Consider the following 27,730-nt stretch of genomic DNA (forward strand, 5'->3'; position numbering starts at 1 on the left):
ACACCGCAGAGAGGCCTGAGGTCAGCGATCTGTTGGGCAGAAAACATTTTACTCGCCCCATTCTTTCACAAAATATTTTAACTCAAGCTCAACGCTTCTTCTGTCGCTGGAAAAGCTATTAAATTTGGCCGAGCGTTGCCGGCTCAGATCAGCGTCAGCAGCTCGCCTGGACAGCAAGGGTCACTGGAGCGGTGGCCACTTGGTGGGGGTGAGAGGAGTAAGCGATTGAAGTGTTGATGGTCTGGATCCCACTCTTCATATGTCCAGGTGTGTTCGCACCAGACGTGACTGATTCACATGACAAGTCAATGTTGGGTCACATCCCCCCCGTTTTTCAATCCTCAAATTGCAAAATCAGAACTGTGGTGACAAGTTGCAAAGGTTTGCAGAGAGTGAAATGGATGAGAGGCAGGTCGGTTGCTAATGTTCTCGACTGATGCAGCCAGAAACGGCTTCCACAGTAGAGGGCGGGCCACAATTCTGCCTCTCTGTGACCCGCCATCACGACTGTCCTCCAACGTGAGCCACGCCCCCAGCAGAGTGACCTACATTTTTTTCGCGCGTCTTGAGAGGCTGGAGGAAGTTGCTTTGGTGGCTGGAAAAGTGTGCAAAGTGATGGCCATCGCTCAACCCCTTTGTTGTCCGATCTACCTGTGAACAAAGTATAAAATGTGTTCCGCACACAACACAAGTGAAGAGACAAGAAGAATATAGTGCTTCATCAGATCAAGTAGTTTGCAGTGTGCGCAGCCATGTGATGATATCGAGGTGTATTTTGGGGCGGTTGGTGCGCAGAAGCGGTCACAAAAGGTCCTCATGATTTGAAATATCTCACATGCTGACCTTCTTTCTGTTGAATCCATCACTCCCGTCTTTTCCCAGAAAACTGCTCCTCTCCCCTGCCCTCCATGAACCCCCCCATTCCCCCGTCTCCCCAACCAGACTCTTCTGCCTCCTAAAATAGGTCTCTGGTCTCCCCCTCCCCCGGCCCCCTCACCTCTTCCAGGTCTGCAGCTGATCTCCCTCGGCCGGACCCTTAGGTACCGGGCTAACCGGACGGCAGGCATGGAACATGCATCACTGTCAGGATAAATGTAGCATCAGCACTTTCTGAGTCCACTAAAACCTCGGCCCGGGCCTGAACTCCCCCCCGTCTACCTGGTCAGTTCAGTGGAGACGCCGCAGCCCCTCAAGGCTCGGCGCCGCCCCGGTATTGATTCTTTTTCTGGGAGAGCAGAAACAAAGAGACTCCTCCGTTACATGATACATCATAATCACGTCGTTTGTAGCTGCGCACGTGAGCCGAAGCGGGTCGAGACCCAGATAAACAGGTCCAGTCTGTACATGGAAAACTAGTCACAGTTCTTTATAGAGAACATCAGAGTTGCAAACCTCATGACCCGTAAACTGTCAAGTCTTACACACATGAAGACATGAAAGAATCTATTAAATGAAGCCCCTAGTTCTGGGTTTTGAGGGGCAGTGAAGAGACTCCTCAGCTCTTCATCTTCTTTGGTCATTTCTCATCTGGTTTCCCCACACCGATCTTCATCATCCTTCAAGTGCTCCTGGTTCCTCTTCTTCATGTCCAACATCCTAGGTCCAACTCTTGTCTGGTGCAAACTTCTCCACGTCTTTCTGACTCATTTTTGATCATCTCCCATCTCTCTTCAGCCTCATCTCTTTCCTGTAAAGCTTCTCTTGGCTCTGCTCTGACATCACAGTAACCTCCACCCTGCCAACACTCTCTTCTTCACCTCCTTCACGGCACCTCTATCTTTTCATGGTTTGTTGTTTCTTGTGTCTCAGATGGAAGAGTGGCCGCTTTATGACCCGTGGGTCGCTGGTACAATCCCACCTTGTCTTAGTACATTCCATTCGCCTCGGAGGTCGAAGCTGGAAATAACGTCAACCACGTATAGCGCGGGTTGCAGGCACCAAACTCATAAAGCAATATAGCAGTGAACGATATTCTCTTGAGTCTGCCGTCTGAAAATAAGGCACCTCAGTATAAATGGTTCTTCAGTAACACAAATTACTTTGTTTGTTTAGACCAGTGCTTTTTAACCTGTTGTTTTTCACTGAAAAATTCACACTCACACCACCAAAGGAACCTCGGCCAAAGTACATTTGTGTTTAAAGCCCTATAGAAAGTCCCTATTCATTTGTGAAAAACTGTAGCTACTGACACGCGGTTGTAATTTTCCTAGATTATTTGCAGAAACAAATTGCAGAAAATATATTTCTTTCAAACGTCTCCAGAAATGTATCATGATTTATGTATCTATTAACTTCAACTGTTTCGATTTCATCACTTCTCTTTTGCATGATTATTATTGTAGTTTTGAGTTCCAAAACAAATCTTGAACATTCTTTGCCTGCTTCATAAAAAGAATCATTCTCTCTCTCTCATCACATTTTGGAGTGTATTTATTTTGTTATGCATTCCGTTTTTCGCCAAGTTTTAAACCACAAAGCAAACTTTGACAGTCTATGAGTATCAATAATGTTTTGAAGTGAGACATCACTTTAGCCGTTAGCTCTGTTAGCGCTGATTGCTCTGCTGTGCAGACAGTCTTTGGTGTCGCGGGTCTGACAAGGATCACTCCCTCCATCGTTCTCGTCGTGTAGGTGTGTGGTCACGTTGGAGAAGCACCAAGTTTAACCAAGTTGCACATTCGGCCGGCTTCTTTGCTGTGAATGTGTTTGGGAAGAGGAGGGCCGCCCACCTGTCCCTTGTCTGCGCTAAAAACTTCTTTGTTTCAAAATCCAAAAGATTGCGATGTTGTGTCAAGGTGCTGTCGGAACAGTAAGAATTCCTCATAATGAAATGGGGATTTGCTTCACACAATAGATTGATACTATTGCGATAACAAATACAAAACCCAAATTATTTCCAGCAGCACACGAATGCATCATTGCTAAAATCTTTTGTGCAGGAAAACTATGAGACAAAGGTTCAGATTTCGTTGGTGTTCAGGAGAACAGCTGTGGTTTCCAGGGTCATTGAGCCACCATGACTTCTAAATAAAGGTATTGGCTCTCCTCAGGTGGGTCAGTGCTGCACAAAGTGTAGTGAAGAGAAACGCTGGAAAACAGCTCAAGTCTGTTTCCTCACACCAGTTGTGTTCACACCCGGGCGACTGGGCTCCAGCGGCGGGACTGATCCTCTCGGCCGGTATGTCACGCTCAGGAAGATGATGGATTGTTTCCAAACAAAAACCAAGTTTGAGGAGCGAGCAGTGGAGAAACCGGCAGGCGATGATGGATGGGTCAGTCAGCCGCATCGCTGCGCTGCAGCATACTCACAACACACACAATAAAACACACCGACACGACCTCACTTTTTTAACAAACTCGCTATGGTGATCCTGCAGAGGTCAAGCATCGGCCAGCTTTACAAAAATTATGTTCACGAGGCATAGATTATTAACCTCACCGCTTACACAGTTGTTTTCAGTATACACTCATATTTCCTCCCTGAAGTAACTGAAAGGACGTGGACAAAGATGACACCTGCTGGTGCACGAGGGGTCTAGACGTGTTTGAAATGGCAGGTACTGACCACTCCAGGATGGACAGCTGGTCATTGCTGCCATCAGGAAGAGACTCATCTGAGAGCAGTGAACTCTTCTGAGAGTTTGGCCACAGATGGATGGACTCTCTCCTGTCACTCAGGTGAAGGTTTGGAGGTGGGTGGGGCCTCGCGGTGCCTTCAATGGCTGTCAGACCTGCAGAAATTCTCCAGTGGAGTCCAACTCAGGTTTGCCATCTGTCAGCCTCGATGGCCCGGCGATCGATCCGGCTGCGGGGTCACACAAGGAGCCTGACCCTGACTGACCCCCCTTCACTGCCTGACACACACACACACAATGACAATCTTGACAGTCGTCTCTGTGCAGCCGTCACCGTTGTGGTTTTTATCCTGCGCAACACCTGGATCCAACATCCTGGTTGAGCAAAATCATTCATTCATATTTTGGAAACCAAGATCTGCAGATGGTTGACAAGTTCACAAATAAAATTAATTAAATTGATTTTCAGTTAGCTTTTTTATAAAAAGATATTCATCATTTTATTCATCTACAATTTTGGTATTAGAAAAAATTAAATTTTGAATTAAATTGAATTTGAATTTGATTCATGTTTTCACATTTATTCTTTTTATTTGTTTTTCTGAAATTTTATTTTTCCTTTTATATTTTGAAATTGTCACATTGTTTCATGATTGGTTAATACAATTTTTATATCAATAACACATTTCCCATGAAAATCCTCGATCATAGTTTAGTCCATTAAAATATTTCCCACCACAAATGTTGTTTCTATCATGATTTAAATCATCAAGTGTTTTATTTATGCTTGTGAGGTTCCTGATGACATATTGAAATGTATTAAGAAGAGAAAATGTACTGTTGCAGACTGTGTAACACAGACTCAACTAAGAAATGACTTGCATGAGCTAAAACTAAAAGGGCAGGCTGAGTCGAGACCTGCGAGGGAACTGGACGAGCCGGCCAAATCAAAGTCCAGTGTTTCCAAGTTAAAAGCGTCAGAGGTGTGATGTGACTGTAGATGGAAGTCCCGCCCTCTGGCTGTTTCTTTGGGTTTGTGTATTTCCAAACAAGTGTTTGTGTTTGAAATTCCGGCTTCAAACGTGTTTTCTCCGCTGGAGCCTCGGTCCTCACAAAGTCGGCCCGTGTCGGCGACAGCAGGGCTGCGACAGAACCCAAATGAAAAAGGCCCAGTTTTTCTTCTTCGTTAGCGCTAAACAGCATTAACGACCTCTAGCGTCATTACTTACCGCTGAACTGGCTGATTCCATCGACCTTTCCTCGGCCGCCTGTGATTATTGCGCGGCGATATCATCAGCGGCTTTAATAAGTTGATTAGCGGCGAGGAGCTATCTGCTAACTGGATCTAGATGATGATGTTGATTGGACGGAGCGCTGCACCATCCATCTTTCTGATTGGCTAATAACCCAAATCCATCACTGCTGCTCTCAGCTCCCGCCGCCTCCAGTGTGTGTGTGCCTGTGCGTGTGTGTGTGTGTGCGTTCTCACATTCTCTCAGCTTTATCTACTGTGTTTCATTATCATCGCTTTTCTCGCCGCTTTACTTCCTGTCATTTCTCTGTTTCCACCACAGATGAAGAGTCGCGCACTTTGTTTTGAGTGCTGCTGCAAAAACATCAAACACGAATTATAAATCACAGGAAGTGCACTATTTGTATTATTTCTGTCTTGGCTTGGAAAGTTGGCGCCAGACTGAGGATTCTCGTCCATCAGCTCCTGCAACTTTCTCAAGGTTCCGCTGAGACTTCCCTCCCAGCCCACCAGTGCAGGAGGCCTCCTGATCACAGCCACCTCAGTTGTTTCCTTCTGGAGGAGCAGAGGTTCTGCTCTGAGTCTCTCCTGGATGCTTGTTCTTTGAGTCACTCCAAAGCCAGTGACCACAGGTGAGAGGAGAAACCCAGCGATCAGTGTTTTGTCTTCAGACTGAGCTCTTTCTTCATCTCAGACACACTGTCCTCTTCTCAGAGGACCACTTCTAAGGCCAAACTGAAAACCTATATCAGTTCTATGAAGAACACTGGAGCAAAGTTTGAGTTTTGTTTCCCCAGAAACGAAGGTCAACAGAAAGCTGCTCATCAGGCGATGGCTGGTTTATGTACTTAATAATCATTATCATTATATAAAAATCGAAAAAAACGCCCACATTTTTCAACAGCTTTGTACTATAAAAAATTATTCGACACGCCAATATAATAATGTTTATGGTGATTTCTAATTTCACATTTTCGTAACGCCGAAAACGGAATTTTATTTTGAAGTTGAGGTGTAACCGGAAGTGAGTCGAATCCCCTCAAATAGCTAAAACAACTTAAAGTAACTTAGCATATTCTTCGTAGAGGACGTCTTAATGTGAGTTCCATTCAATATTTACGCAATTTATCACAAGGCCAATGCTTCATTTTCGTTCTTAAACATTCTTCCTAACTTTTTATTTCGTCATTAAAAAGACAAAATTGTCGAAACAAGGTTAAACTGCTATAGCTAATCGATAAACCTAATAGACAAATAAATGTAGCACCTTCATTTAATTATAATTTACAGCTTTATCATTAAACTATTAAATGACGAACTCTATTCATTTTTTAATTGATTTAAAGAAAAATATATGTTTGTGGCAAGTTTCTTTCTGTGAAGCATGTGTTAAAACATCACTAAAAGTAGTTTATTATAACTGGGTGTCAGCTTGGTTCAGAGTCCTGGTTATGGTTAGTCTTTTGATTTGGATGGTTAGGTTTGAGGTGAGAGGCTGGGGAAGACATGGCAATGAGATGAGATCCTCACAAAAATAGCTATCCAAATCTATCCTGGTGAGGGCCAATTTTGGACCCTCTTGCCAGACCCAACAAGGTTTTACCTCACTCTGAGGATGAAGACTTCAAAACAACTATGCCATAATAATTGGTTTCCAGTTTGGTCAAGTGTCTTTGAGAGGTCCCCACATAGATGCTGTGACAAACCTGTGTGTGTGGTCATTGATCGGGAGCAGTTACCACATGTTCAGCTTGTATTGATATTCAGGGTCACTGAAGCCAGCAGCTCTTTGTTCAACACTAGAGAGGATCTGTCTCTGAGACGACTCACTGGTGCGACTCAGGGGCAGCGGAGCCCATCCAACATCCTCATAATTGTGGTGGGAAGGGCTTTGGAAGTGTCCCCTGAACAACGGCATGAATTTTGAAATCCCTCTGACACCGTGGTTCCTCAGTCAGACATGGCCTTGGTTGTGGACTGGCTCCTGTCTTTAGAAGGTCTTGTTTTTTGTCAGGTGTTTCTCAATGAGAGGACACAATTGCCACCTAGAACATCAGAGGAGTTTAGGACTTGTCAAGTCATTCTCCTCTTTCTTGTCCCTGAAAAACAAAGTGAAAAGTAAAAGTGAAAGTGAAATTTTGACTGAATATTTAGATTCTTTTATTGGTTGTAATATCTGCTTCACAAAATGAACACATGATAATAAGAATTCTGAAGTTTATGACTCATGATCTTTTCTGCCTTCCAGGAAATGCAAATGACTTGTTCAGTTCCCGACTCGCACAAAGTGGATCCCAGTACAGACGACAGGTAGGTGTCTTTTATTTCTTTTAGTGGGCTGGAAAGAAACATCATAATGACAGAAGTCATTCATATGTCCGGCTGGAATCCACGGCTCACGGAACTAAAGTCGCGCATTCTGTCCGAACATATAAAGAGACAGACGCTGCGAGGATGGCTTGGATGGAGGCAGACTTACTTCTTATTATTAAAAACTAGCGTTTTTTTACCCTCCCGCAACTATTTTTCATACGTTTCACTGCCAGGGATGTACAACAAAGTGCGCACAGAAGTCGAAGCCGAAGTGACACCGTGACACGTTGGAAGTCTAGTGTGGTCTGTAACCATGACCCAGTCGAGCCATTTTCAAAACTCTATATAACTAATGGAAGTTGTTGAACCAGATTTTAAATGAGTCAAATTAAGGCTGTGAGGGTCGTGAATGCTCTTTCATAATGCTGAAATAAACTCATCAATTCTGCCGACAAAGACTGTGATGACAAACACTAGAAGACCACTCGTGGAAATATTTTTTCACTTATGAGCGGCACAACTGAATTAGAAAAGAATGAGTATCAGGATGAGAAAATGAGGAGGGAGGGGGCTTTGGTTGGACGACTGGGATGGTATTCACTGAAAGAATAGGCACTGCTGGAGGTTGAGGAGGGCTGACCGGGAGACAGCCAGGACGATAGCCAGTCTGCAAGGTTGCAAAGATCCTCCATGTTCACTGGGGTAACAACTGTCTTCACATGAAATAGATAAACAAATAAACACAGAAGGTTTTTTAGGTTTTTGCTATTACAGCCTTTTCTGTTTTAAAAGCCAATAATGAAGTGAAAAAGTAGAGTCCCTAATGACCTTGTGCGCACACACACACACACACACACACACGGTTGTAGTTCTAATTAATTTCTGCCCACTTTTCTCTGCAGTAATGTTTCCCTGCTCTGCTGTCACCTGTTGGCTAAGTGTGTGTTTGTGTGTCAGTCTGAGTAATTAGTCTCTGAGTTGAGTAGAGAGTTAATAGACTGTTTGTACAGCAAACAAAACTCCTGAGACACACACAGGCACGCACACACACACACACGGCGGCAGCAGCATTTAGATTAATGTGTGTGTTGTGTTTGTCGTCTCGCAGGACGGCAGCTCACCTAATAGAGAAAAATAATTCCTTCAGTATGTGGAAGTTCGGTTGCAGACAAAAATGTTTTTACATTTTTTATAGTGTTCTGGTGGCAGTAAAGTCTCTGCAGCGTGTCAGAGTGTTTTAGTGAGCAGCCAAATAGTGTTTCTTTGCTCTTCCTCTCTGATAGTTGACTTCACCAGTCATCCCCTCTTGTAGCCATGGGTTTATTCACTATGAATTCTTGTGTATTTCCATGAGTGAGTTGATCTGAGCCGTGAGTTTTAGTCACCCAGTGTCACTTCACCTGGTGGACCTGGACCTGAAATCACCTGGTCCTCGTGCCAGGTGAACGACAGCAGCTTGTGTGATATTCATGCACGGTGAGTAAAATCCTGACGGCCAGTTCCTAGTTTTGTGGCCATCAAAGTTTCTGAGATGAATTCAGATTGAAAGACACCTGAACCAGACTGGAGTGTTTTTTTTCTCCTTATTTTGTGGAACACACATACCTATACACACACACACACATGCGGGCGCTGAAAGTGTGTGTGTTATATCATCATTTAGACTTGTTTTATTTCCTGTGTTTGCTCATTAGAAGCAGCAGATTAAAGCTGTGCGGCCATTGGTCTTCATTTGGACCAACACACACCGCTAATGGACGTGTGTGTGTGTGTACGTGTGTGTGTTCAATTACTCAGGCTTTTATTCACCACAGCTGGTATGATGCTCAAGTGTGTATTAGTGTGCGTGTAATTAGGCGGGTCGAGCCAATTGACCTTGTAGCTGTGAGGTCGTGTTAGCAGCGTATTGCTAGCGTTAGCCGTGGCGTCAGTGGGAACAGTGATGGATGTCCGAGCTTGTTTCACTAACCACCAGGAAAGAAAAGCTGCTGGACCAAAGTGAACCTGCCGGACTCGCTTTGTTTTACTTGTCTGTGACGGTGGAAACATGTCTGACTGTTGAAAGACAAAAACACAAACACACTAACAGTTGTCCCTTTGTTCTGACCAATGCTCTGTGTTCTCCACCTCTCTCTTTAAAATTTCCATGCATACAACATTATTTGACTTTCAAGGTAACATGTTATTGTGTGCATCCATTCGTCTGTCACATTGCCATGTGAGATTTAAGTAGTAGAAGAAAAATGTGTGTAAGTTAAACACAGTCAGCACTCTGAGCGACTCATACCCGCCTTGTTTTGTGTGATGACTCACCCAACACTCCAGTCTCTTTGACTCAGATTTGTGCAGAATGTGTTAATGGAACTCACTTCCTGTCATGGAACATAAATCAATGGGACTCACTTGGATGTGTGGGACTCAGGTATTATATCAATTGGAATCATTTTTTGGTTTTTTTTAAACAGTCATTCATCTTTGACTTGCTTGCTCAGCATTCTCAGCCACTGACACTCAGTCTTATCTGAGGGACTCAGGTTATTTAGCTTGTGACTCGACTGTTGGGTGATATTTAAGTGGAGGATGAGGTTATCCCGTCACACCTATCTAGTTTGCTGAGTCATGTCATCCATTTATTGAGTCTTATGCAACAGTTGTAGGTTTACCTTGTGAGACACTTGGTGATCACTTCTTATGGTGACCTTTCCAAATGTTCAAAGCTCCACTTATCTGGGTCATCACTCAGTAAAGGTTTGAATCAAGGCAACCGGACTGGTGATAGTCAAGTGATGAAGCCTTCTGCATAGAAGGTGAACATTTTCTCTGACTATTACCAGTCCGGTTGCCTTGATTCAAACCTTTACTGAGCTTTCCGAATCCAATCTCCGACTGTTCCGCCCAGCATGAACACGCGTGTGAACGTTTCGCCTAACAAGCAGGATGGATTGGGTCCAGATCCGGGCCTGACCTGTGATCGGCCTTCTCCTTTGCCGCAGATCCACTCGGCAGCGGCGGCAGTCTATCGACGGCTCGCAGTGGCGATGATTTATTCGGCGAAGTGCGCTCTGAGCTTTTACAAATGATGAACCGATAAAAATAGGAAGTCATATTTCCTCACAAGAGCTTTTTTTCCTGAAAAATGAAGAGCGGAGCGGCGGAGATGGATGAGGCGTTAAAGTGACGGCGGTGGTCTATGACTGCTATTGAATGGAGCGCATCCTTAACAAATGTCGCCATCACTCCTGGCGCCGTAGCCCGGCTCGATCGCCCGCCCCCTCCCTTCCCTCTCTCTCTCTGCACAAGATGGATGTGTGTGTGTGTGGCCTATGACAGAGTAATGTGTCCTGGCATGCTAGTTGGGTTTATTAGCAGAAACTAGTTATTTCTGGGTCGAGCGTGTGTGTGTGTGTATCAGCAGTGATAGATGCAGTTTGGCTCCTGTTGATTTGGTTCATTTGTCAAGTGGCTGTACAAAGGGTTAATCAGTTCTCTCGCTGCTTTTCTTCTTCTATTTTTCATCTCTCTCTATCAGTTGCTCTCGTCTCTCGCCCACAAATTAAAAGCCAAAATGTGTCATTTGTCAATTCAGCCTTGAAAAACCCACCACTTCTGTTACTTTAGGGACTCAATCACACGCTTGTGTTGTGACTTTTTCATCATTATGGTGACACATATTGGCATTTTTGTTGTCATATGAAAATATGCTCAAGTAGCTGCCTTAAGTTAGACTTTTTAAGCAGTGTAGTTTATATCATGTTTGATTATCAAGAGGAAATTACTTACTCCTTTTTTTCCCCAAAATAATGCTGATTATTTTTACCGTAAATTTTCTTACAAATCTTTCTATCTCCAGTTTAATCTTTAAAATAATTCATGATTCAATGTTTGTTGTCTGAAGATACAGCCTTTGACTTTTTTTAAGTGTTGTGGTATCTATTTTTTCACATCATTCTTAATTAGCGGTTTGTTTTCTAATTTAACTGTTTCATGTTAATGCTCAAGTCCAAAATATTGGGTGGTCTCGGTGTATGTTTATTTATTGTACATTTATGGCCAATCCCCACCTTGTTTTCCTACAGATATTTTGGGTTGGGACTCTACATTATCTCACAGCTATACATTTCTCTAGAACCGAACCGAACCGAACCGAACCGAACCAAACACTTCCATCTGGTTTTCCTGCTTTATAGGAGGTCAAGGTGGCACAGTTGGCCCCGCCTTCGCGTCTTCATCTGTGAATCTAAACCTGCTGTAAAAGTTCATTTTCACTTCTAAATAGGGCTGCACCGATCTGCCCATTTATGACATCATCATGATCCGCCGATCACATCATGAATATACAAATATAAAATTAACCCTTTTTTTTTTTTTTTAAATATGATGCTATAAATATTACATTTCACTGGAAAAAACACTCTACTTGTTGTGATGCTGCAGAGACACTTACCTGCTGCACTAGCAGCAGACATTAGTGAGCCAGCCAGCCATGATGGCGGTCATTCAGCAATACTTTCCCGTGAAGGAAAGTGATGACTGAACAGTTTGCAACATGTGCACCAGCAGAGTCGGCCACTGCGCTAAAGCAAGACATTTGGCCTCAAATCGCTGCACCGAATTTCAGCGCCACCAAAAGGCTAACCGAGCGAAAGCTAACCAGAGCTAACCTCAATCAAAACCAATGCATCATTTTATTTTAAGTTTATTTTGTGGGATTGAAATAACCCACAATTTGGAATAAAACTTATTTTATATTGTATTGTTATTTTGCTTCAAGAGTTGCAATGTTTTCTATTTAGTATTATTTCTATATTATGTTTTATATATCAGGATTATTGTTGTTTAATAGGTTTGTGTATTTAATTTATAAAAATTGGGACTTTTGTGTGTGATTTAGTACTGAGAGAAAAAAAATCTGCATCAGCCGGTTGGGACTTTCAAAACATTGTCAATCATATCTGCCAAAAAAAGACGATCGTAGCACCCCTGTTTTAAGACATATTTGAGAGGTAGAAATCTTGGAGCAGAAGAGAGAGAGAGTGTGTTGGGAGGCGAAGAAGAGAATGAAGATAAAAGGCAGGAGGAGGGACAAGTAAAAAAGTAAGTGCGTGTGACAGAAAGAGAAACAGCAGCTCTCCCTCCATCCATCGCGGCTGCTGTAAACGAGAGCTTCCACTCCTCCTCCCTCCTCTTGTCAGGAGACGCCCGCTTGTTATTTCTCCCTCCTCCCCCTCGCTCTCCCTCCACCCGCTCTGTCTCTGCCTTGATCACCCTCCGTCCTCTCCTCCGCCGGCGTTCTGTCATGTGTGAAGGTATCGATTTGCCAGCGTTTTAACCATCAAACTGCAGCTTCGCTTTTTAAACAATATCTGACGGACAGAGGGAGGGAGGAGGCGAGAAGGCGGAAACGAGGATTTGAGGAGACAGATGAGGAAATAAGTGGATTAAAAAAGGAGGCTAGAAAGACGATACAGATGTGGAGAAGAAGAAGACAAAATTGTGAAAGCGAGGAAAAGGACGGTTGGAACTCTCATAGGCACAGTGAACCTTTTGTCTCAAAATATGCTGAGACACTCACGATCGCACTCCTGGTCGTCTCTCCATCTTCCTCTGCAACAACTTCCACCCTAGCCATCTTGGCTCTTAGACCCTCACCTCCAGGCTGCTTCTCTTCATGCTTCTGTTTGTCAAGATTCCAGACTCCTCTGTCGATGACTCACTGTGACATAGTAGAACGATCTGGTCATTCTTGTCTGCTGCACTTCTTCCTTTCTTCTGCAGAGTTCATACTCCATCCTATAGTACCACACAGTGCAGGTCCCACATTGTGGACCTCCTTGATTCTGTGCCTCTCACCTCAGGATCAACCTCCAGGCTGATCACCTTTGCTTCTGATTTGGGACGCACTGATCAATTGGCTGGACGGCTTTTCCTTTTTTTGGAAGCATGCACTTGCTCTTATGTTGCAGTTCAAACAAGGTGGTCAAGCTGCTCAGTTAAATTAGTGTTGTTTGTGCGTCAAGGACTGACAGCAGACGGTGCAGTGGCAGTTTTGGAAAATAAAATTAAAGAAAAAACAAAACAAGGCAGCCCTAATGCGAACCATGCTGTGTTTGAAGTTGGTCAGGCTAAAGCTAGCAAGAGCAGAGGCCGCCAGCTGTGTGCTGTCGGCCCGAATGAGTGGTGAGAAGTGCAAAGCTACAATGGGGAATTCATAGTATTAGACCAGCCTTTTCAGTCGCTCGGTTGAGGACAAGTACCTGAGCCCAGGATATAAATGGTCAGACACGTCCAGAGCCTGGTAGAAACTCTGGGCACTTTGAGTTGTTGTGTTGCTTTGTTTCCTAAATTATTATTATATTTAATGTCTATCTTCCTTTATTATTATTATTATTTTTATTAAAAGCAAAATACTGTATCTCTTCTTGAACCCATCAGTTCCGCCGTAAGCGGCACATTACAGAAATGCTGTGTCTGGATTTAAGCGCAGCAGATGATTGCTCCGTGTTTTCTGTAAAGCTCATGAACGTTCCCTGAAATTGATGTTCATGTGCAGAATCTTAGCACATGCTGCCACCATCAAACATCCTCGACCTAGAGAACAGAGGATCATTTGAACAGTGAATTGGGTCTGACTAGTATGACTTATTCCTGCTCTCAGGATGTTGCAGTCCTGGTGTAATCCAGTGGACAACAGCTGAAGCAGACTCTTCGCTTTAAAATGCAACATATTTAGTTTATTATCATGATACTTTTGCTTCCTTTTTCCCAACATAAGAGTGGCCATTTTCATCAAATCAAGTCTTATCACGGGATTATTATTCTGTAGTTAAAATAAAGAATGCTAATAATAATAATAATAATAGATAAAGAAATGAAGACACATGATTTGTTGTGTGTACTGCGCATGTAGAACCTCAATACCGATGCACAAGAAAAAAGCAACCAGAGTATACATTTAGCCATAACACATTTTGGAATTATTGGAGCTGCACAAATCAAACTGTAAATCACTCATGCAAGGAAACATTGTGACCTGAAGTGTTAGGAAACAGATTAACAAAGATATTTCCACTAAATAAAGATGATGATGAAGGAGAGCAGCTCAGAAAAGCAAAGACTGAGTGATTGAAAGACGACATTTGGTCTTAGTTTTTATAGATCGCTGCTTGCTCAACCAAAGTTTGGCGGCATTGATCTGCTGCCAGAGCTGCATTTATCACTGACTGTGTGTGTGTCTGGTCGTTACTCACACCAGGAGGCCTGAAGATCACACACTTTATTGGCATGATTGTTAAACAAACGGCATATAGTGAGCACACCCTCGCACACACGTCCGTAGGGTGTTAGGTCTACTCAGTGGAGCATTTCCTTCTACTGGTGTGTGAAACAATAAGAGAGAAAATCCATCCATCCGCCCCGTGAGAGAGAAGGAGGGCGAGGGAAAAGGCTCCATCATCCTAAAAACCCTCGGTTCTTATACCTCTCATTGGTTTGGTGTCAACCTGAATATTTTATATTTCTGCTCACTTGGACTGTTTATAGTTGACACTTTACCTCAGCAATATTTCATATTTCATTCAGACCAAATTATGCTTGTAACATAATCAGAGATGATTTGCACATGCGTTAATGGTCTGGCAATGGAGGTCTGGCATTCTAAACCAAATACAGGCTTGCTATTTTTTTTTCCCGTTTTATTCTCACTGCTTCATAGACAACCCACACAGACACAAGTCCTCGCTGCTGTTGTAGACTGTCTCATTGGTGACGAGTGACCAGTTGGATGGCAAATAAAAGACCCTGATGTCAGCTATCAGCCTTCACAGATAAAGAACATTATTGTTTTTTTTTAGAAATGAATTAGTTGTTTTTTTTGTTGTACTTTTTTAGATGCTAATTGTCATTTGGATTTGTGCTCCGTTTACATATAAAATTTACATGTCTACTTCAAACTGCCATCGTCACTGATCACATTATTTTATTTTATTTTATTGACAGCACTTTATTCCGAAGCACTTTCCTAGTTGGTGGGATCCCCACTGACCATGGTAATAAAGTTGATTCTGATTCTGATGCTTCCATGCATTCTTTACAATGGTATTGCTGTTCACCAGGGGGCAGGCTAGAGTCTAAAGTTCATGACAACAAACTTCAAAACAAGCATTGCGACTGTGGAGCAAGTATTGATAATATACCTCTTGCACAAAAGAGGAAAACTGAGGCCGTGTTTTGGTGAGGCTATTAAATATATTGCTACTGGAGGACAGACTATTTCCAGCATTGTTACGTCTTCTTCGTGTCTCCTTGGAGCTACGTATCAGGTAGTAACAGCAACACTGCCCCCCATGGTTTCTGGTGGTACTGCACCGTTTGGCCTGTGTCCGTAAACTTAGTGGAAATGAATGCAGAGCACAGCACAGACAGAAGGCTTCGTTCATATACCGATTCTATAAGTAATGTTGAGCATAAATGGGCTTTTAACTGTCTTTATTTCCTTATGAGGAAGCAGGTTTGCCTTTTGGTAGTCAGTATTGTGAAACAGCAGATGACGAGGATAAGCACCTCAAAGTCTTATGCCCCCTTCGTGTCTCTCTAGCACTGAACTTTATTGTGATTGTTGTTTTCTGATGCAGCGTTTTCTGATGGAAAAACTCACCCGGACGTTCGGTAGTGGCGGCAGGATAAACAATAGAAAGTGTTTCTGTTGTATTTGTTTACAACTCCGAGGTGATACTGGGACGTCAAGCGTTTAATGTGCCTCCTCTTTTCCTGGGCTTCGCCCGCTCTTCTTGCTCCTGCTTGTCGGCTCGGCTCTCGTTCTTCATGTCTCTGGTCTTCTCTGCTAATTAGTTTCAGAGGGAGAAGAAAGAGGAGAACCAGGACATGGGAGGAGAGAGGGAGAGACAAAAAACAAAATGTTACTTCCACAAATACTGTTAAAGGGGAAGCGGACAGAAGCACTTTGGCTCCAGAGTTATTAGTCTCACAGAGGTTTTCTGGTTAGAATCCCAGGCACAGAAATGTTCACCTGAGTAACTAAATATCTTGATGTACATTTATGTGAAAGTGTTTCTAATAACCTGGCCAGATAGACACAAGTCTGATGCAAACGAATCAAAAATAAAACAACACATCACAGTTGATACAATAACACGAATACAAACATTAGCTTTGCAGGGTGAATTTAAGGGGAGAAGGATGCAGCTCTTGTTAAACAGCTGGACACTGGGTTGAAATGTTGCTGGAACTGGTCGTGGCTAAAACTGGAAGGTAGGGTCTCAATAAAGGGGAAAGAGGTGTCCTGTCATGTAACTACATGGTTTAGAAACTCAAAAATTCTAATTTCTATTTGTATGTCCTTACAAATTTCAGTGCTGTACTTGGCTTATTACTGCATCCATTTGGCTACTGTCGGTATAACTCTAAATAAAACACCACATATTTTTCCTCTCTGTCTGCAATTGCAAATTGTGTTTCTACATGTATGGTATGATTCAATACTGATGGCACCGGCCTCCGTGCTGGCTGTGGTGTCAGAGGTCAGGTGGTCACATTCATGTTCTGAATGAAGCCTTTATCACTGTTGCGGATTGTAGCAGCTCCTTGCAGTCTTTATATGGCATCATCAAACCATTTGCCGTGAGAACAAGGGTCATCAGATGAGGTTGTGTGATACCGTATCTGTATGTGAAGATTATGCTGAGGTTTGCGATTACCATTGCTTTTACTTATCCCGCAATAGAAAAAGTCTGGTGTCCAGCAGCTCAATATACATACAAACAATATACAAAAAAGATGTTCGTACACACAATACAAAATAAAGTTCTGAGAACAGATAAAAAAACAGTAAAGCTAAACAGACCATCGGTGGGAGGGGAGAAGTAGTTGTTACTGGTTGGTATGATTGACCTACGACCTTAGCGGCTAACCTTCCCGTCCCTGCAGCAATGAAAACAGTGTTGTCGCGGACATTTTGTCATTAAGAATTCAACTAAAAGTAAAAGTGAGTGCAGGTCCTTTACCTGACCTGACGGCTCTTAAGAAAAGGTTTTTCCTGGTCAGGATCGTTTACCAGATTCAGCCTTCGAGGGTCCAGTAGGCCGACGACAAACTAACAAAAATGAAAAGTGAAACAGTCTGAACATGCGAGACAGGAAGCGCTTCCGTCTCACTGAGGACTCTAATTGGACAATGAGGGGTCTCCACGCGGTCCGCCGAGGGTGTGTGTCAGCGTTTCGATTTTCTCGCAGCATCCCTCTCTTGTTGTGAAGACGAGGAGGGGGTGTCACCACGGTTACGGTCACTGGCAGTGACAGGACAGCAGCTGCTCTCTCTCCCCTGTCTTTCTCTTCGTCTCTCGGCCTTATCGTCAGTGCGCAAGAGTGGAACTCGAGGGAAATCATCACTGTGTTTACCCCGACCTCCCTCCCACACCACCCACCGTCTCTGTCCCATAACCTCCCCGCAGCTCTGACTCCCGCGAACCCCACCCCCTACTCCTCCTCAATATTTCTGTTTTCCGCCCCATGATGGTGGTTATTAGACAGACAGCAACACTCTTCCGCCCACCGGTCCACTCTCACTTGTGAATGTGTGACCTCCGCTAAAAAAGGAGCTGGAGACATGAAGGGGGGTAGGGAGGGGAGGAGGGCTGAGCAATTGCCGGTGATGTGAGGAAGTGTTGGGGGGAGTAAAGGCCAGACAATTGGCGGTGAAAGATGCGAGCGCGAGAAAGAAGCCTTGAGAGGGCGATCAATGCGATGTTCACCTGCCGTCCACCTCCCCAATTTAAAGAGAAGGAGCGTTAACGATTTCCCGGCCGACTCCTCCCGACTGATGGAGGCGGAGAGGAGCCGTGGCACCAAGAATGTAGAAAAATTAGGCCTCTGAGCGCCAATGCATATAGATGGGAGTGACGCTGTCCAAAAATTAGCTCCTAATGGCATAATGCATATAGTTAAGAGAGAGAGCCGACGAGGAAAAGGGTTTTAAATGTGTGTGGGCGAGCGTGGGGGTGGCGGAGGTGTGAAGCCTTTAATGGACGAGTGAAAACAAACAGGAAAATTACCAGACTATTAGGCCACCAGTGCATACAGAGAGGAATTACATAGAGGAGAGTTGGGGTTTTTCTTTTGGGAACGTTGGTGCCAAAAGGGTCGTTGGCCCCTGACCACTGTAGACAGTCCCCGTTATTGAGTCTCAAATCATTCACCACAAGTTGTCAACTTTAGGAGTTGGTGGATAGATCACTGCTAACCAGCAACTGGTGAGGCCTCCAAGGAGAGTGTGTCAGACTCATGTGACCACACACTCCCACGTGGACGAGTGAGGTAGGACCCACTTTAGAAATACCGGATCACACATACTGTGTGCCAATGTTGTTCACGTAAAGCAGTGACCACCAGGGGCCGCCCAGGTTTTGAGAGCAGTAATCATTTAGGGCGCTATAAAATCTGCTTTATTTTTTCCCCAAATTTCCATCTAGATTCTATATATTCTGTCTGAGAAATTCATTCAGATTTGATAACCCGAGGATGATGTTTCTGAATGGATGGACAGCTTTGCCCATAGTCAGTGGCACAAGTTGAGACCCTGTGCTTCAGATAGGAGTGTGTTGTTGGTGACCCCTAGATGCCAGAGGTCTATCAAGTGAATTGAACAGTAACTAATTTTGAAGTGGTTCGCACCGGCAAGTTTGGCTGGACAGTCTGGCGGAGTCAGGTCACTCAGACCGTTTATTGGTTTGACCTCTAAAATTCAAAGAATAAAAAGCTCTTCTTTCTATTCTATAGTCAGACTCAGGAACAGAAAGTGACAACAGCTTCTACGAGCATTGTAAGTGTGCGAGTCAACCCACATGGACCTTTCTCGTAACAGTCTGGTCAGAATTGGCCACAGAAATATTGAACAACTGTGGTCTCCAACTTGACTATAAGCGATTATGTTGTTAAGTACCGTGACTGTGGTGAGGAATTTGTGTTTTGTTCAGGCTCTCCAGTCTGACTCGCTGACTTGCTCCCGAGTGTTCGTCAGACATGCGATCCACAATTTACACATCGACTCTGTGTCATTGTCATAATCTCAAAGCTACAATAAGACACACTGATTCTTCTGACCGCCCCCCTCCTCAGCGCTCCCCACACCACCACTGACACATGTAACTATTCATGCTCCCGCTCTCCTGCCCCGGCCTGTCAGCTCTGTCAATATGATTATTCTTCTCCGTAATTGCAGTCAGACCCGAGGAAGACGAGGTGGAGGGAGGACCGGAGATGGAGGCGATGATTTCAGAGGAGAACGGGGCAGGACCAAGTGTGGCCATCGTCGTGGGGGGGGGGGCACACTTCATTCACCTTCAAGCCCTTGGTGACTAATGGTTATGCAAGATTAAATCAAAGAACGCAGTGCAGTGGAGCGACATAACACTCAAGCGAACATAATTTCATACACTCCAATGTACCTGGCTGAAGTTGCCATGGCTGACACAGAGTGGATCTCGAAAAGGTGAAGTAGAGACGATGCTGTAACGTGATAAATTACTGGTGAAACATTTGAGTCGGGTGCAGTTGTGTGTCAGAGAGTTTGCAGGTTGTCTGACGAGGCGTTTGCTGTTGACCTTTAAACAACTCTGTCCCATCATCCTCTTCTTCTCCTGCAGAGGCCCATCGGGGCTCACACACACTCACACACACTATCACACTGAGCAACACACACTGATGCATGTAAATAGACCTCTGCTGGTGAGGGAATACACACACATACACAGTGAGGCATCACTGTCTGAGGTTTGGTGGTAATGAGGCCTGTCATCCTTCCATGCCGCCTCCCCCTCTTCTTCTTCTTCTTCTCTCTTTCTTCTTTCATTGATCCACTAACAGATCCACAATCTAACAACTCCCAGTCACAGTGGGAGCCTCTTCCTTTTCCTTCCTCGTCCACACACATCCCTCAGGACCTTTTAAAAACCCACCAACACTTTCTTCCCTCTTCTCTATCTCTTTCTGTTTCTTCTGTTTGTCATCCTCGCCGCTCACCTTGGCACCAACTCTCTCATGGCTCTCACTGGTTCTCACATATTGTAATTCAAGGATTCACTGGTTCCTTCTTTGCACTCAGCACTCAGTCTACGGTCAGTTGTGACGGAACTTGTGTCAGTTTCAATGGTCAAATGAGACTTGTGAGTTCTGTGATACATACAAAAGATTATAATTTTCTTGGAGCGTGCTGGAGGTTAGCCATAGCTGGACATCACAAGTCAAAGGGACGCATCTTAAATATCTTTACAGGGAATAGTCTTCTTCCTGGTGAGAAACACAGTGTCAGACATCACTCCGCCAGCTAGAATAATTTTGCAGCTACACGCTGTCATGTTGTCTGATAACCGCGATGACCCCTCCAGAGCTAACGCGGGTCAATAGTGGAAATTTTAGCTTTTTATTAAAAATTGTTGGAGCTCCGTTGATATATTTCAGCGTTTCCTGTCGACTTCCTGTCGTCCTCCGGAGATTTCTGCTCCGTTCTGACCTTTGTGTTCAGAGATGTTTTCCTCCCCCGTGTGTGTTTGTGGTTATCAGTTTGAATCACCGTGTGTTGTAGAACAAGAAAACAAATCACCCGCTGTAGTTCTCATTAGCAGCAGTTTGGTGTCAGCGCTGAGAGATCAGCTGTCAGCGTTCGCTCTTCCTTCTGCTGCCTTCACCTTTTACAGACCATAATTACACCATTTAACGCCGTCTCACGCAGAAACAGCAGTGGCTCGGCCAAAATAAGTCTCCTTGTTATTCGGTCTGGAAACTGAGTGGGCGAGATGTAGAAACTTTTCCCTCTGAGCGGTGAACAGGCTGCACTTTCTCTAGTGAAGTCCAGAAACTTTGAGTTCTACCAGGGTGTGTTGAGCGGGGGGGCAACTGACCATCTGGGAGGGGGGGTGGCTCCCCTCTTTTTGTCTGTGTCAGCTTAATTGTGCCTGACACTGAGGATATGGACCTTCCACACAAGTTCAGGTCATCTTGAATCCACTCCAGATGAACGTCTGCAACCTGCTGGGCATGTTCTCCTTTAGTATCTCAGACCATCCCAGTCCTTTTTTTAGAACTTGAGTTTCAGGAACATGTTTTTTTCTAGTGCAGTCATTAAAAAAAGCTATTTACCCCTACATTTTCTTACACTGAAATGAGTTTGGGTTGCTGGCGGTCCAGTCACACAACCAATTCCAACCAAGTCCACACGAGTTCTGGGAGGCGCACCAATTTTGTCCAATCACTGTGACTTTCCCAATAATTCCACCAATCACTTTAGTCTCCTTTCGCCCACCCCTCAACACGGCATGTGCAGCACCATATTCCCTAAAAAGCGCAGTGCACCATCACCAGAGCACTAGACAGGGTGGACGTAAACAAACATGAGATCCATCTTACTCCACGATATTTCAGACCCTCTACATCTCAAACCTGTGGAACACATCAGCAGTTACTGTTTGAATTGGCTGCTTAAATGAGCCGCTGAATAACTCTGGTCACACACACACACCATCATTCCCACATTTGCCCCTCAGACTCCGCCTATCCAAACGTCCGTCAGTCTCCACCTTTGTGAGGAGCTCTGTAACAAAACAACCTACGTTCACTACACGGTGTCAGTCCTGGAACTACTTGTGGAACTTATTTTATCATTATATTTTATTCATCATGTACATTTATTTTGTTTATTTGCACGTGAAATGCTCATTGCTTTATGCAAACTAAGCATATTTTATATTTTTTAGGCTTAAAATGGACATTAGTTTTTTACAAGCTCATTTGCTTGCTTCCCGTCATGTTGTTCTAGAACCAGAAATGATCACGACTTTCACCACAATTAAAAGAAAATGCCACAAGAGTCAATAAAACAGTAACTGAAGTCTTGAAGAGCTCTCTCATGATTTTATTATTGACTTGTTGCAATGGGAAAATGCAATAGAACTCCAGACGCTGAATTAAAAAGATTTTATTGTATAAAATTTGGCACAAACACAAAATATTGCAACTGTTGCGTCAGATATAGTCTGAGGACACATGGCGATGTCACAAGACAAAATGTAACATAAATCATAGCTCACACACCCGCTACAGTTCTGTCATGCTGATACAGGGAGACAAACATGGTTGAGTTGAACGTACAAATACTGCCATGGCACTTGAGTTTGCTACGCCTTGTAGTTAGTGTGCATATTTGAGAAAGATACCACAGGAGTTTAGGATCAAGTTTAGCTTGTACAAATGTATAAAAAGGTTGACACACAATGTAAGAAAAAAATGAGCATGTCGTACGAACAATATAACATTAACGTTGGTTTAAAAATAGGTGAGAATTCACTGCTACAAGTTCACGTGCAAAAATCACAGTTTTTCGATTGTAAATTGCTTTTTTACTCTGAAATTTCAGCATGCAGGGGGCACTAGAGAAGAGGAATGGAAACTACTCTTCACTGACTTAAAAAATGGCACCTATTTTCGTTTCTTAATTGACGAACTGGGGTCAGTTTATGATCCATTTCTGAAAATTCAGTTCATTTCTGTTGTTTTCATATTTCACTTGAATGTCGAAAGAGTTTCCTGGGGGCAGCACAGAGAACACACATAGAAAACAGATCATGCAAATTGTGTGTTAATATCTGTCCTTGTAAACAAGTTGTTGATGGATGCTAATTCCGCTCATGTCACGATTCGTCCATCTGTTTTCAAGAGTCTGAAGTTCTTATTAGTAGCTAGCGTGAGGTCACTCCAAGACTCCTGACTCATTAATGTAAATGGATTGCACCAATAGGTTCCACACAGAAGCAGAAGGTTGTGTGATGTAGAGTCAGCACAGTGATAAAAATCCAAAAATATAGCGTTGAAATAAATAAAGGGAAGGTTTCCTGCAGTGCACTGCGGCATGCATGTAAGTAAAAACGATTTCTTCAGAACTGACTCTTACTGACATGTTAATGCTACTGCGTCAGGTTGTCGTATATCAGTGCTTGCTACTGTATTCCATTTAGGAGAGGAAGCAAAAGTAGAAGTGCTGGCTCCTTCACTCTGACTAATCCCTTGTTTACGTGTGTCTTTCAAAACACACAGCTTGAATTTGGTTTTGCTGTTGTGAAACAGAAAAGAACACAACATAACATGGTCAAGTTTGTTTGAGTGTTGAAATGCAGCATGTCACTAGGGGCCGAGTCAGACAAGGACCTGAAGCCTCCTAGGGGTTTGACTGGACTAGTTCTCCCAGCCGTCTACTTCCACCACGAATGGCTCCTTCACGGCGATCCGCCCGCTGTTGACGATGACACACTCAGTGTACGGCAGACTTCTGTCGTTGGTGTCCTGCAGCTCAATGGTGTGCACGACAGCCTGAAGGAGGCACGAGCGCCAGTCAGAGTGATGAGGATGATTTCTCTTCCAGAATCTGCACTCACCATCCCGTCCAGAACCTTTCCAAACACCACGTGTTTCCCGTCCAGCCACGGAGCTTTAGCCGCCAGGATGAAGAACTGAGAGCCGTTGGTGTCAGGACCGGCGTTCGCCATGCTCACCTGGTAAACACACACCTAGTTTCCTCATCCACTTTCAATAAACTTATGACACAAGACAAAGCTGAGCAAGGTTTGACCTGCTCTGCTTCCTTCCCAAACTCTCTGATTGAAAATGAAAGGTTTAGATTTATAGTTCTTACACCTTTTCATTTTACAAAACACCTCAGTCTTCCCCAAAAACACATTTCAGGTCTAATCTCAAACAATGAGCTAGATGACACATCTAAAGGTCATCTGTCGTTTGCACTCATATATTTTTCTTCAAATTTTCATGACATAAAAATGTTAGTGGGTAATGAAACAGGCATCCATAGTTCAGGAAGCACATGTAATCACTGGCAGGAGAAAGCCAGAGGAGCTACAGGGGAAGACTTGTTCAGTGTTCAGTGAGTGAGTGTTTCTACAGGTCACTGCACACCGACACTGAAACTCTCTGACTAAATAAGGGCTCAACCTCAGGGCGTCTTTTCGAGCGAATGTAGCTGAATAACCGATGTAGTACACTTGCCATGCCTGCACGTGGCATTGTAACATTCTCTAAACAAACAGGATTTGGTCATGTTGGTTGTATTGGTGGCATCAATCCGGTGTCTACAGCCTCAGAAGCCATTGCATCGGCATCTTCATAATGAACAGTAAGTGCTAATGGTGTAAACAGCTAAGGGTGAATCAAGCTCTTGTTTGACTCTGGTTTGAAAATAAAAGTTTGCTCCAAATATTGAACCTGTATGTTTGATGGGTTCACTAGTGACTAATCCAGGACACTTTCAAGAGCATGCTCCTATATTGTTTTGCTGCTCTCTAAACCTAGCATGGAGCGAAAACAGCGCATCACACGCAGCAACACGTGGGTGTTGTCCAACTTGTTTTTATTCTGTCGAGTTGAGCTCAGCTCATTCTCCGGCACAGTATTGTTCGACATCGTGCGGCCATGTTGACATTACTGTCAACAAGCGATGAATTATGACCCCTGACAGGTGGGGGACAGCAACTGCGCCCCTTAGTGACAGATGCTAACGTGATCGTAAAAACTCACCCAGCCCGGGCCCAAGTGCTTCAACTTGAAGTTTTCATCTTTAAAAGTCGTCCCATAGATGCTGTGACCTGGTGGAGGAATGATCGAATGGTCAGACAGTAAATGAGAGGAAGAATTGGCCGAGGTCTCACCTCCAGTCCCGTCTCCGGCCGTGAAATCTCCGCCCTGGATCATGAAGTCCTTGATGACTCTGTGGAACTTTGTGCCTTTGTAGCTGTAACCTTTCTGCAGCACAACGCAGGACTTGTTTACCAAGAGTGTTCAAAGTAGCTGTTTACATGGACACGTTTTGTTCGACCAGCACTTGGACAGATCGGCACTGGAGAAAGTGCTACGGGTACAAGTCATGGTTTTACCTCTCCAGTGGCCAGGGCCACAAAGTTGTTGACCGTTGAAGGGACGACCTCTCCGAACAGGCCGATGACGATGCGGCCCACCTCGTGACCGCTAACCGCCACGTCAAAGAAGACCTGAACAGGAAGATGATACAGTCATGGACTCAAAGATGGACCAGGGTGGAGTCGTGCTGCAATTCAGAGGGGCCCTGATATAGTTGTCTTTTCTTAAGTCACAAAGAAATGACCCGCTCCGCCACCCAAAACCGCAACAATCCTGGCTCATATTAATGCTCCGCCTGGTAATAGACTGAAACAATAACCCCTGATGATCTCGAGGTTACATTCCAGAAGATCCAGCATCTTGGATCACACTGTTTTTTAAAATTTGTTTAAACACGTTTCAAATATGTCAGCCATTCATCAGCTAACCACAACCTGGAGGTCCTCTCTTGGCACATAGGTGGTGCCAAAGTGCCTCTTCTTAGTCCTTCCATTTCAATTTACAGTACATCTTTTATTGACAAATGTATAAAAATTGGGCCATAAACTAATTATTTTATTATGAAATCCCACAATCATGCGTCACGAGTGAACAAAAAATGCGTTAGTCTGCTGAAGGATTATTGTACATGAAACACACGTGTGAGTTGCAGTCTTGAGGTGTACTTTGACAGCAGTAAGTCGTTTATCGAAACTCTGAAAATAGTGGATAAATAAATAAATGAAAGTTGATAAAAAATATAAAAGTTAGAATTCAGATTACCACAATATTGGGAATTCTGAATAATGATTAAATGACAGGAAGAAAGTTGAATGAAAAAGTCAAAGATGCGAAATTTTTAACATTCCGGTTAAAAGTCAAAATAATGGCACGGGAGGTACATTTTCATGATATTAGATTAACTAACTGACTGGGTTTTCCTGGAGTTTACGCAAAACATGTAGCGATGGCCGGGCCATGGATTGTTTCGGAAGCAGGAACTAAAAAGGCGTAGTAATAATTTCAATAATAGCGAGAGCCTGTTGAAAAGTGCTGATGTTGCGGGTTATTCAAGGCCAAGTCCGCAGCGACGCTGAAACCCGAGGGCAGAGGTGCACGCGCACATGGCTGCGTGTTCCGTTGACCGCGCGCGTGTGCGGTAGCAGCGCCGTCGGGCCAGCGTTCGCGCGCTCGCGCCTGGGGTGCGCGTCCAGCTGCTCGGCTAAAGCTAATTGAATGCAAATGACTGCGGCAGAAATCAGCGCCAACCTTCTCGGTGACTTTGGGTCCGGACCGGGACACCGCGCCGGACTCCACCGACACCGACTGCAGCGAGGCGGCGGAGAGGGCGAGGAGAGCCGGGAGAAGCGTCCGGAGCTCCATCTTTGAACGGAGAAGAGGAGGAGGAATCCCGGGGAGAGGCAGCGGGGAGGTTGACCGGAGATCAGCGATCAAAACCGAGACACGTCTTCGCGTCTTACTCCGTATCGGATTGGCTCTCTGCGGAAGTCCCGCCTACTGAGGAGAGAAAGTGACGAGAGTCTGCTTTTATTGGTTGATGCGTCATCTGATACGTGTGTATAACAGAGGAAAGTATATGGTCTCAGATATATTCATCAGAACAATTCACCTATATTAATGTTTCTTTGAGAAACTGTGTAGTGCTTTTTGAGACTCAGGTTTCCGCTTCTCTTTGGTTGTCACTGTTGCCCACCGAAAGCATTACGACTTGCCTGACCCTCTCCACCACAACATTAAATTGTGGTATCATGTGCTCCTCCCCCTACACTCGGCACTAAGGACACCAGACCTCTGGGTTCATAGTGGAACTGCCACCTTTCGTCCCCTCCTCCAGATTAAGATCTCTCTGGATGGTTGTGCGACTCAGGGTTGTCTGTACAAGGCAGGGACGCGCACTGATGACAGCTGTGTTTCACCGTTCATTTAAACAGAATAGAAGACAGAGTGACCTGGTTTCAGGTGGACGTGTGCAAGCTACTTGGTGCGAGAGGGTGATCTTCCTCCATGGAGACAACATCAGAAACAGAAGTGTGCGGTGTGCTGTTCCTCATGGAGCAATTTTGTTGGACATTTTAGAACCCTGGAAGAGGTAGCCAGTGTTGGTGCTGTTGGGAAAGATGAACGGGGTCAAAGTATTAGTGACTCATCCTGCACTGTGCCTCAGAAAGATGCTCTTCCTGCGGAGCAGCTCACAGTGTGGGGCGCTCTGATGTTTGTTATGCAGCAAGCCATCGTCCGAGTCAGAAACCTGACTTGCAATTTGAGTGATAAAAACGCAATTAATCGCAAAGCTTTAGCAAACTCGCTCTAGGAGACAGAATGCGACAGAATAAAATGGACAATATATATTTTAAGACATGACATAAACAACAACACGAAACAGACATGACATTTTAAAAAATACTTTTTAAAACGAAGGTGTGTGTGACGAATATTGTCAATGCAGTGGGTGGTGTGGAACCTCTAGGCTGGACAGGCGTGTGTTCGAGTACACTTCTAGTCCGCCCCACAGGTATTTGTTGGTGTGTACTAGGGCTGGGTATTTCCAACACCCTCACAATGCGATACGTATCATGATACTGAGGTCACAATATTGAGATAAATAAGTGGCCAATATTTCACATTACTTTACATATTTTTTACAAGATATATTGTGAAGATTT

At 44.2% G+C, this 27,730-nt stretch overlaps 2 protein-coding genes across 2 annotated transcripts in view; one reads left to right on the forward strand and one right to left on the reverse strand.

The window, feature by feature from the left end:
- Nucleotides 1-5,846: 5,846 nt before the first annotated feature.
- The window catches only part of prdm6 (PR domain containing 6), a 72,276-nt gene continuing 50,392 nt past the window's right edge, over nt 5,847-27,730 (forward strand). The window contains exons 1-3 of the mRNA XM_053870708.1: nt 5,847-5,925; nt 7,076-7,137; nt 23,563-23,695. Of these exons, the coding sequence (XP_053726683.1) occupies nt 23,685-23,695 (11 nt within the window). The 5' untranslated portion in view covers nt 5,847-5,925; nt 7,076-7,137; nt 23,563-23,684. The remainder of the gene's footprint in view (nt 5,926-7,075; nt 7,138-23,562; nt 23,696-27,730) is intronic.
- ppic (peptidylprolyl isomerase C) lies at nt 22,109-26,499 on the reverse strand. Its single transcript, XM_053870837.1, has 6 exons — nt 26,316-26,499; nt 25,085-25,198; nt 24,860-24,953; nt 24,729-24,796; nt 23,576-23,692; nt 22,109-23,510 (listed from the first exon to the last, which is right to left on the reverse strand). The coding sequence occupies exons 1-6, from the start codon at nt 26,427-26,429 to the stop codon at nt 23,376-23,378; spliced, it is 642 nt and encodes a 213-aa protein (XP_053726812.1). The 5' UTR covers nt 26,430-26,499; the 3' UTR covers nt 22,109-23,375.

Source organism: Synchiropus splendidus, chromosome 7 (assembly GCF_027744825.2).
Source record: "Synchiropus splendidus isolate RoL2022-P1 chromosome 7, RoL_Sspl_1.0, whole genome shotgun sequence".
Classification (NCBI taxonomy): domain Eukaryota; kingdom Metazoa; phylum Chordata; class Actinopteri; order Syngnathiformes; family Callionymidae; genus Synchiropus; species Synchiropus splendidus.